The 11,361-nt window shown below is 51.8% G+C and overlaps 1 protein-coding gene across 1 annotated transcript in view; it reads right to left on the bottom strand.

The window, feature by feature from the left end:
- Nucleotides 1-430: 430 nt before the first annotated feature.
- The window catches only part of LOC122366014 (apoptosis-stimulating of p53 protein 1-like), a gene marked incomplete at its 3' end in the record, with an annotated part of 125,339 nt that continues 114,408 nt past the window's right edge, over nt 431-11,361 (bottom strand). Inside the window, exons 8-12 of the mRNA XM_043337744.1 lie at nt 6,512-6,961; nt 5,277-5,330; nt 3,100-3,225; nt 2,128-2,327; nt 431-1,113 (exon numbers count right to left, since the gene is read on the bottom strand). Coding sequence (XP_043193679.1) covers nt 431-1,113; nt 2,128-2,327; nt 3,100-3,225; nt 5,277-5,330; nt 6,512-6,961 — 1,513 coding nt within the window. The remainder of the gene's footprint in view (nt 1,114-2,127; nt 2,328-3,099; nt 3,226-5,276; nt 5,331-6,511; nt 6,962-11,361) is intronic.

The following is an 11,361-nucleotide window of genomic DNA, read 5'->3' as shown; positions in this document are numbered from 1 at the left end:
CAGCTGGTTAATGGCGGCCAGTGGAAATCGAATGCGAGCGATGAACTTTGCTAGGCATATCGAACGGTGGTTGTCAGCGAATCGCTGTCCAATTGCGGTCACGAGGCTGTAGAATTCCTTTCATTATCTCGTAGGTCAGACCCCTCACACAAATCGAAAGCCTTGCGCCGAGTAATTTTGTGAATGTCATCCCATGAACTATATCTAGACTGGAGTGAAGCTCCCGTCTCTGGTGCTCTTGTTGCAGAATAGCAGCTTTGGTAGGGAATAAAGTTAACTTTAAATTATGGTAGGTACAGGTCAGTTGCTTTGCATACTGTAGTGTAAAAATCTAGCAAGCTCGTCTAATTTAACGTAACATTTAAATTCAAACCAACAGTCGTGTTTCCGCAACCAAGGATACATGCATGTATCAGCACACGGTACTCACTGTGTGATCCGTTCTCGGCGGGGTTGAGGTTGGCGTCCAGATCCATCGCCTCCTGCTCCTTCTGCTGCTGCTCCTTCACCTGCTCCTTCACCTGCTGCTGCTGCTGCAGCACGGCGAGCTGCTCCTGGCCCAGCCTCAGGCGGCGGTCGGCCGCCGGCGCGCGGTCCACCTCATCCACAGGGTTGTCGTTGCGGTCCGTAGCGCCGTCGGCCGGGTCGGCGGCGCGTGCCGAGCTCTCCGGCGCCAGCTGCGGGAACATGTAGGCCGGCGGCATGGCGATCCGGCTGTTGATGCTGACCCGCACCGGCGGAGAGTCGTCCGACGAGTCCCCGGCGGCCTTCCGCGCCGACTGCTGCTGCTGCTGGTCCTGCTGAGACACCTGCTGGTCCTGCTGCAGCCGCTGCTGTTCCTCCTGCTGTCGCTGCTGCTGTTGTTGCAGCTCTTGCTGCTGCTTCTGCTGTTGAAGCTGCTTCTGCTGTTGAAGCTGCTGCTGCTGCTGTTGCTGCTGCTGGAATTGGTGTTGGAGTTGTTGCTGTTTCTGGAACTGCTGCTGCTGTAGGTGCTGCTGGTACGAGTTGATGAGTTCCTGCTGTTCCTGCTGATGTTGCTGTTGCGGCAGCTGACCGTTCTCTGGCCGGTGCTGGTTGGTGTACGTGCTGGCGATCTGACTGCGGCTGGCGTATCTGTAAAACAACACCACACGGCGGTCAGGAAAAGTCCGGGTGTGTTCTCATCTCAGAGGGGTAGATACTGGGGTAGACCCTTTACCAGACTGGGAGACACGCGCTGATTCACGGACATCAAAACGTCTGTCGTGACGACACGGACTGCAGACGTCACCGCGGTCCGCCGGGACCGCCGGCCTCCCCTGCCTCCCTCCCTCCCAGCACAGACACCAGACACTCTACAATACAGTGGACCGGACACTGTCCAGCGGGGAAGAGGGATGGAACGGCGCTGGGCACAACTGTCGCCGCCGCCAGAGTTATCGTCCCCGTTTGAATATCGCCCACATCAATCGCCGCGCGCTCGACGGTCCGCGTCGGGCAGGGGACAGTGCTGCGGCGGTGGAGTCGCTGGAGTGTATACTCGGCACTGGTGAAATGAGACTGGACCAGCAGCTGCAGCCAGTTTCAGATTCGGTGCACTCTGTGTGATTAGCAGGGAAGCGCTATCGGTAATGGTAAGCGTGTTTCTTTCTTTTTTTTTCGCGGTGCTGCGGCTGCTAACAACAGTGGTTGACAATGGCCCCTCCGACGCGAATTTCTATGTGGGCTCTTTTCTTCTTGCTTTGAGTGGAGGCCGTGGATAAGTCTCCAATAACTACAAGGCACAGCAGAAGCGGCGCCAGTAAACAGTGGCTCAGCGGAGCTGATCTCGCTGAGATCACGGCGAAATTACTTCGCCCGGACGGTCTCAACTAGCAGCAGTTAACGAAATCCACCTTAAACCGTCTGGCGTCTACAAAACCAGGTGTAAGGTCGAACAATCAAGGAGTCCTACACCCTTATTGCCTCTCCAATCCACCAGCACGAAACTATCCCAATGTTGAGACCCCCTTTCCGAACACAAGATAAAAAACTTCCCGAGCACAACGTCGCTTTCCGAACCTACAGTGAAGCATCAGAGCGGCACTCAGTTCCCTTTCTCCGTAACCCCTTCCCTGTACGGACATCTCCCCGTGACGTCCATCTCACCTGTAGGGGTGCGGCGGCCCCTTGGCCTGCGTTCCTCGCACTGACACCTGACTGACGTCTCCGGTAAGACCTGCCGGCGGCGGCGCCTCGGGTACTGTCTCCCCGTTCAGTCGGCTGGCGGTCGGTTTGGACGGGGGAGGCCCAGAGGCCGGTTTGGGAGGCAGCAGCGGACGCTCGCCGTTCACCTCTGCCGGGTCCGCCTGGTGACACAGAGTGACAGACGGGTCAGCCGGCTGCGGGCTAGGAGTCGTGGGTACGGTGGCTGACGCTTGCAGACGCAGATACAGACGAGTCAGAGCTGCGGGGTTGGGTCCGTTCGGTAAGAGGAGGTACTGAGATGTATGTCCGTGCTCCGTAGATATAAGCGAGAATTGAACGATTAAAAAACACGAAATGCAAATAACTAACAGGTTTTTATTCGACTCGGAAAAACGGCAAATCGTTATATGCTCATGATAAACTAAAAGGTTTGGGCATGTTGGCTCATGGCGGGATCGGATTTTAACGAAAGACCCGCTCGTAAGAGGTCCTGTAAAATTTCTGGAGTACTGTATTCATTGCATCGCCGTTTCGAGTTGCCCACGCACATTTACTCTTCTACGAAAACCAACATTCAAGTTTGCCAATTACTGAACGCCAGCAAAACAGCACTGTGGTAGCATTCCGGTAATAAGCCTCTCCTGCGGCTATCAGAATCTTGGAGAGGTAAGTTTGCCGACATGGAAAACATGTTGGCTTGCGAGGCTGACTACGGAATGCTCGGTTTGAAGTTGACAGTCAATCAGCAGAGGTAAATATTTGACGTCTACAAGCGGTAGAGGCTGCAAGGCACTGCTTTTTAATGTTGTATGCTACAGCAATGCAACCCAATTAAATCCCGCAGCAACACAAACCCCCTTACTTCCTTCTCTCCAATCCCCCTGTTCTCCGCGTCAGGACACGATTCCCCAGCCCGGGGCTCTCCGTACTCACGTGTAGGTTGTTGGGCAGCGGTGGCGCCGCGCCTCCCTGCAGTCGCGCTGAGCTGGAGGTGTTGGCGGAGACGCTCGGCGCCACCGGCCGGGGTAGACCAGAGGCTCGCGCCGGCGGTGGCTGCGTCTGAAACGGCACACACAGCGCTGCTAGGTCTGTTCTGTTCGGCACCGCACGACACACACACAGCGCTGCTAGGTCTGTCTAGTTTGGTAAAAAGTTCCCCACACAGCCTATGGCGCGGCCCCGACAGACGGAGAGTGGACCAACACAGTACCGAACCACAGACACCGCAGCCACTCCGGCCCCAGTGGGCGGCAGGGGAGGAGTGAGGAGGCGGTCCGGCCGGCCGCAGCACAGGAAGGACGTCCGCCACCCCGGGTCGCTATCACACTACAGGGCGGCTCACTGCCCGTGGTTCCGAGACCTCCTGGCTTCTGAGCCGTCCTCCTTCTGTGCTCGCTGTCTTTCCACACTGAACTAGCCCAGATAGTTGTAACTTCCAAAGGCAACCGTCCTTAAAGGTGCCTCCCTATCTTCTCTGGCCCATGTTTGTTGTCCTTCTCTGTTCTGTGACACTGTGTTCTAAACAATCCCCCTCCGCGCTGTCCTGTCCCGTCCCGTCCCCACCCCGGGCGCCTGAGCACAGATGAGTTGTTTGCGACTGTGCCGGTCTGATAAACGCCGAGGTCCTCTCCAGAACACTTCCGCTCGAATACCGGGGCCAAGATACTGTGAAATGCCGCCCCGTCCCAGCAAACTGCCGAAAGTGCACCGACGCGCCGACGGAACCGACGCGCCGACGGAAAATCGCCCCGCGATGGAATATTTATTGCCGTTGGTGAAATGCACACCAACGGCAAAACAGTTTCGCAAAGTTAGTTACACAAAACACACTCTGGCTGACGGAAATGTAAACATGGCAACTGCAAGACAAACACAAACTTTGGAAAACGTCAGAGAAAAACTCAAGCAAAAGCAGCTGCGTATGATACTTTGATAAAAGGTACGATTAGTGATGGTCCAACTATAATCTGCGTTTTTTTTTCGCCCTCAATCTGCGCGCTATCGGCGCCAAAAGACTAAGCAATCTCCAGAGCCCTATTCATTCGGAGGAGCACCTTCCGATTATGCGGCGCTGAGAACAGATCCGCGATATCCAACCGTTTTACATAAGCCCGGATCAAAATGCGTGCCGACCGCCAGCCAATAGCGGCATAGCAGCCAAGATTGCAGGAGCCTCTTCCCGGCGGGGCAATATACCACTCCCACGGACCCCGGCAGGGCGGGGCCGGCGGATGGATAAATAGCCGGTCCCCCGGCGCTAACCCGGCGAGGTGCGAGGGAACTGCGGCCGTTCAGTCGCCAGTTGCTGGCTGGCGACACAGCCAGGCGTGGCCTCTGATTGGACGAGCGGACGGCGGGAGGCACGATGCCAGGAAACGGATACCGATAACAACGGCAGTGACGCCATGCGGCTGGTGGCGCGGGAGAGCGATAACAGAGTTAATGCGGTGGAGCAATACATGCTGCTAAAGAGACAGATGGTAATGCACGCGATTTGCGCGTTCTCTGCTGGTAGACAAAGCGTGCGCCACACGCAGCGTTCACTTTTTCGTTTTTAGACTGGTCACGAGCGAGCGTATGGCAGCTATATTCCCGACGCTAGATGGCACCAGCTGTGCGCGCCTGAAGTTATACTGTGCCGCACAGCTTGAATACCGCCTGGTCGATAGGCGCGATATTCGGTATTGATTGTCTGCTAGTTCACCTGCGAGTTTTCGCGCCGCAGGACCTTAGTTCTGCTAGCAGTTGAAAATGGTCCAATAATACTCCTGATAAACTGAGCGTCTCTCGAGCCAATGACCCGTTCCCCTTAGGCTGCACTAAGCAATGCATCTACCGCTAATGGAAGTACTCTGTGCTCGAAGTGCACCTAAGCCAGTCGGATCAAAGACGGCTTTAGGCTGCCGAATGGGCTATGTACTGTACCAATGCTTTACTCACTAAAAGGTTGCTTTTATTCTGTTGAGTGAAGATCAAACTTGTGAAGTCAAATGAAGGGATCTGAATTCCACACCGATTCAATGTCAATTGAAGGATTTCTTATTGAGCTAAAGGCAAGACATCCTCTCAATGCATGTTTTCACAAACACAGTCTATGGCGGGGCTCTTACCGGTGGTCGCTGGCCGTAGGGCTGCGGCAGGATGGTCTGCGGTAGCGGGCCGCCCTGCGGAGAGAAACGGACGCCGTCACGTACTGGGGACAGACCGCCACATAACCGCACTTCCACCCGATCAACAAACAAATTTACATCATATACAGATCTGATAATAACAAAATAAAAATAAACGTTGGTTCATCTAATCGGGTCAGCTCTAACGAACTGGGTAAGATTAAGTTAATCATAAATTCCCGGGAGTCTACTGCTTTCCACGCCAAAATCTTAGATAATTCAATTTGCACTTTATCGGTCAATGATTCACATAAGACTGATGAAGACGTTAAAATGTATGAACAATATCTCGCTTCCAAGTTCCGATCTCATAAGCCAAAATCGAACCGGAGATGGGTGAATTTACGGCACAGTTTATCAGCTAAGCGCCGGCTGGGTGCGATCTAGATCAATCGTTTCAACGTCCTGAGAGCGTCCTCGTCTCTCGGCCCTATCGCCCGCATATCGGCGGCGTGCCGCAGCTGCGCCGCTTTCGCCCCGTCTGCGCTAATCAACGCCGCCATTCGACGAGCGCGACGCACAGCCGGCGCCGAGGTGGTCCCGATAAACAAACAGGCCGAATGGCGTCGGCGATGGCCGTCGTCGGAAATAATATGCCAGGGCAAATCCATACAGCGCTCGGCGCCCGTCTGCTTGTCGGTCCATTTGGTGCCAAAGTGACTCGCAGGGCCGGGCTATCAGGGTGCGATACGGCAGTGAGGTGATGGGAGGGGTCGCACGGCCCGAGGGCCCTTCGGACAGATGTCCAGTTTTCATAAAACGCTGGTCAGCTCTCAGAAACTGCTGACACATTCATCTACGTTGGCGCTGACCGAGACCGACCGACTGAGACTGGGGGAGCACCTACATCTGACGTTTGCCGAGCGGGGAGGAGTAGAACGCCCACGAGCCTAGCCCGGTCGACCAGAGGTCACCCACAGCCGGCAATTACACTAGCCATTACCCGCCCGGTGCAGCAACACACTGAGTCCTTTAGAAAGAGGCCATTTTAGGTGATTAAGTGTGTAACTCGGCCTGTCAAATGTCAAAGACTCCATGGGTCAGCTGAGGTTAAATTACTTAATGTGTGCAGCGCAGCAGAGCGCCTTTTGGAGTACGAACGCCAAAAGACCTCACGACACATTTACCCTATTCTTCCTCTCTTCCCTCTCACCCTGTCCCGTCAGCCCTCTCACCTGACTGAGGGTGCCCCCTAGCGGCGGTGCTCGAGGACCGGCCGGCCGCGGTCCGGGAGGAGGCGCCGCCGCTGGCTCCGGCTCCTCCTGCCTGTCGGGCACGCCCGCCTCCTTCATGTGGAACTTGGTGTTGTACGGCAGCGTCTGGTACTTGGGGTCGCTCTTGTTGAGCCCAAAGTCGGCCGGCTCGCTGCCCATGTCATCTTTGGTTCGCAGCGGCGCCGGCGCCGGCAGCGTCTTGGCCGACGTTTGCCGGACCTGCCGCTTGGCGGCGCTGGCGGCGTGCAGCTGCGAGGCCAGCTGCTGGTTGTGCACCCGTTTGCGGTGGAGCCGCTGCTGCAGTTCGGCGATGCGCTGGTCGATGCGCGCCATCTCGTCTCGCCGCTGACCGAGCGTCTCCGTCTGGCTGGCCAGCTGGCTGTGCTGCTGCTCGTTCAGCTTGTTCCGGTACTGTCGGGCAGAGATGGGGGAGGGAAACGGTCATAAAGCTGGACAGGGGTCAGGGGGACGGAAAGGGTAGTGAGAGATATTTCATAGAGCAGAAGCATGCACCTGAATTTCTATGCATGGCGATCAGTCAATTTTACTTTGAAAGTCCGAGCGCGTTTGTCGTAAACTATCTAACGCTGAAATTTTTACTTGCGAGATTAACATCAGATGAGGCTCACAACAAAATCCATCAAATGCCACATCTCCGTCGCTGTTTCTATTCCAGAATTCGAGTGGGAGCGCTGTCGACTAACCGCCCATTCTGTTTCCCTACGGCGTTAATGGGGTTGGGAACTCGATTTTTTAAGAATGCATGAAAATGATCAAACTATTTTCACAGAATTTATGGTGCATACCATTGCCTCATAAAATCAATAAGCTGAGAGAAATGGGGGAAGAAAGATAGGAAACTTGTTTTGAAAAGTTCTTGAAAAAGATGCTCTTGATGCTGTTACGTCACATGTCACCTTCTGCGGTTGACAAATAATGGCGCATCTGGCGCACCACAGATTACATGTTATATCAATGGGTGAAAGATGTTGTTTGCTTCACTCTGCCATTCGCGCTGTTTTTAACTTTAAATTATGCTAAAACATTTACGGATGAAATGTTCAGTGTCAAAAATTGATGTGTCTGCCGTGTACTATATTCCCACTTAACATGAGCGCGTGATAAACATTTTATGTACCTCGAATTTTCAAATGATAAAGATGATGAATCGGAGGATGCTGAAAAGCAAAAGCTCATTCCAATATTTGGACTACTTTACGATTAAAATGTTTACATTCCTGTCATCTTATTGATCATTTATTTGTTCTTTTTTATGAAAATAACTTAAGGCGTTGAGAATCGAGGTAATTTCTATCTACCGTGCCTTAACATACCAGCAACAGCAATCTATCTACGCCCTACGGTGGCAAGGCAGACTGTGAAAGAAGCGTAAGATGGATTCTAAACAATTCTTTTGTGATATACTGAAGGGCAAAGTGCAGAGAAGAGCGTACAAGTCCTGTTTTGTGCCAGGCTGTTGCAGTAGCACTTATGAAACTCCGAAAACGATCTTCGTTCATGTCCCAAACAACATTACCCTGAGGAGATGATCGTCTGCAATAGCAGGAAGAGCTGATGCAAGTACTTTGAAATCCACTATCAAGTCGGTGCTATTGTTGTAATGATCACTGTGAGGTGAGATATTTTGTGCAAGGGCTGAGTGTAATGCCCAGGAAATGACCTCCATTCGCCCCCTGACCGGTCAGGGTTATAAAATTTGAGTGGATGGCGGTCCGTTTGGGGTTCAGATGTCAATTGTATTTTGTTCCTGTCAAACAATACATGTTATGCTGGCAGCGAATGTGTGTAACGTCGTTTTTCGAAACAGAAGTTAGAACTGTAACGGCAGAGTGCTTGCTGGTCTCATCGTAAGTATTGTAAGTGTTGTAAGCAAAAGCATTGTCAATATTGTAAGTATTGTGAGCATTGATGTATGGTAGACATCACCTCACGTGATCTCGGCTCAGATAACCCTCTCCGGTGTCCCTGTCAGTAAATGGCACCTGGATCGTTACAGATAAGATAATTTGTCATAATTCTTAAAGAATTGGGTGGTTTTGACTCGTTTACTCGAGGTGCAGGTCGCATTTCAATACTTTTCCATAGGCTTGCAATGTAAAGGTCACGACTCTGACCTAACCTCAGGTCACAGATAAAACATTCTGAGATATACAAACGACATATACTGCAGGTACTGTTTTGAAGACTTGATGAGAGGAAATAACTTCGTGAAAAACTCAAGCTCTGACGTGTTTGCAAACTTTTCTGAGGTGGGGTCAACAAACCCGCTCTGGTTACCTGACCTGACCTGACCCGGCATTTTTTTTTTCTGAGATGTGCGCAATGAGCATTTAGGAAAAGTCACCAAATATGAGCTGAATGTCTCGCGGCGTTTGGCAATTGTACAAGAAAATCCTGAAAGGTCTCCCCGTCCGAAATAGGGTTAATGTGTATATGAAGAGTTGCAGATGCCAAACATACCCAGATCTAAGACTGCAGTTCCCAGCGCCGCTGCAACGTTTTTAAAACAAACATACATAGGACATACAAACATGTTTATTTGCATCTGTTTTGGATAATAGCAAGTAGCAACTCATGGCGCCATCACCCGCGATAACTGTTAGGATTTGAGATATATCTTTATTTAGGCCATTAGTTTGGCTGTAATGTTTATTGATATTAGTTGGGCGGAGTTTGGTAGTTTTTTATTTAACTTGTGGTATGTTGTGCTGATTGCGGGTTGTTCAAACCTTTCAAATGTAAGGACCTTATTGAACTCAACCCTACCCCTACACTACCCTACATACCTACGACTGGACGCTTTCCAAGCCCACAAGCATCACGACGCCGAGATGGAATGTAGCCGAGAAATCACCCTCGCCATCTGCTCTAGAGCTAATCGTGTGGGGCGGCGTGTGGGCCGCCGCTTATCCTATGGGGGTGCACTTCTAGTGGATGGGGGACGGGGTGCACCTGCACCCCTTTCATATGGAAAGTTACTTCCCTGATTACAGCTCCCCGTATTGCACCTAATCAGGGAGCGGCCAGCAAACGAAGGAACTATTTCTGGATGACAGGCGAATAACCGCTCACGCAAGGAGCGGAGCTCCGCCCCGTCCAAAGTGGCCAACAAAGCAGAGACAGAAGCAGCATCACATCTTCCATCAAAGAACTGGTTTCTGGCTTGGAAGATGAGCTCCATCTTTGCATCCGAGTCGGTGCTGTCAGGAATCAGCTGGTCTAATGGAGTGAGAGTAGTGAGACGACTAGCTATTGTATCAGAGCTGCCTGGTCTTCGTAGCATTTGCACCGATTCGTCTCGATCGGACTCTGAATTCTGTCCCTCCTGCGTATTACTTGAGGCATTGCTATGTAGCTAAGTCTTTGGCAGAGTTTCATTATCCATGCTTTGCAAACAGTGCCATAACAACACAGTTAATTAATCACCAAGCTTCTTTGCAAGTTCCAATACAGTTAAATCGCACGCGATTTGAGTGCAAAAATCAAGAAAAGTGCCAACTTGTTCCCGTAAAATATTTTGAATATTGACCTAAAAAAATGAGTAATTTCCAGATAAAATAACAGCGAAATCAGTTTTCGCTTGCCAATAAAACTCACAGATATTGAAGCTCCATTATTAAAGGAACATTTTAGTATATGCCATTCTTGATAAAACTTCTTAGCCACGCAATACCAGCGCAAAATAAAGAGACACTGAAAACACGACCAATCACTCCGATTTACCATAGGAAAATACATAGAAAATGTATGTCTCAACTGCGCCAAATATACAGACAGTTATATACCTACATGTGACGTCATGATTAGCCCGACCAATCAGAAGCAAGTTGTTTTCAGCCACAAATAATTAATTTCTGAACTAACTAGGCATTTTTATAACAAAGTGATTTTAAATTAAATCATTAAAAATTCTGAGCTTTTTTATTTTACCAAAACATACAGAGCATGCAGATAGGTCCCAACCCTATTGGACTCCCACATCCCCTGAATGCAGTCCGCCCACCCATCGTTGCAGATCGCGCCGTCCGTCACTGCCGACGGCGTCTGAAAGGCTCCCTCCCACCGCCCCGATCGGACGCGTCCCCGGCAATTCCGGCGCTCTAAGGCGGCCGAATGGGTGCCGCCGCTGACAACAAATGGCCGACTGCTGCCGTCCGGCGGTCCGCCGCGGCTGGCGACTTCAATCGCACCGGCCGACGCCAATCGTCCGACGACAGGGGCCGGCCGGGACGGCGCTGATGTCGGGCCGTCACCGAATGTCACCGCGCTGCTCCTCCGTCCAGCCGCCAGTGGAGCCCGCCGCAGCCAGCAATCTGATTGCCGGCGACATTGATTGCCAAACGAGCCCTAATGGGCGGCTCTTTCTCGCCACATCGGCGGGCCTTTCCGGCACATCGCCAGCCCGCCTCGCACCTCCCCACCGTCGTATCTCGCTCCCAGAAACGTCGAGTGCCAAACGGGACGGTGCAGGAGCGTCGCCGATTCAGTTTGAGAATGTCGGACGATTGGGAAATGGCAAAAGGAAGGCGTAACTTCGGCAGGGATGTCGTCCAAGTTGTACGCAAAGTGTTGATCTTGACTTTAAGTTAAGTGCAGTCACTGGTCTAGCAGGTTAAGTTTGGCAAAGCTGTGACAGCTGGGGACTCGAGGGAACGAACATCCGTTTGCGACATGCAATGCAAAGGATTTGCATTTCACGGTACTAGGGCAAAGTTGTGATAACTCAGAAACTCACTAAACTCAGACACCTTTGAAGAAGTTTTTAAGTCACCCGACTGTAAAACATAACA

The sequence above is a fragment of the Amphibalanus amphitrite genome, unplaced genomic scaffold (genome assembly GCF_019059575.1).
Source record: "Amphibalanus amphitrite isolate SeventyFive unplaced genomic scaffold, NRLGWU_Aamphi_draft 000778F_arrow, whole genome shotgun sequence".
NCBI lineage: Eukaryota > Metazoa > Arthropoda > Thecostraca > Balanomorpha > Balanidae > Amphibalanus > Amphibalanus amphitrite.
The sequence above is the reverse complement of the archived record's forward strand: the minus strand, read 5'-3'. Positions and strand labels throughout refer to the sequence as shown.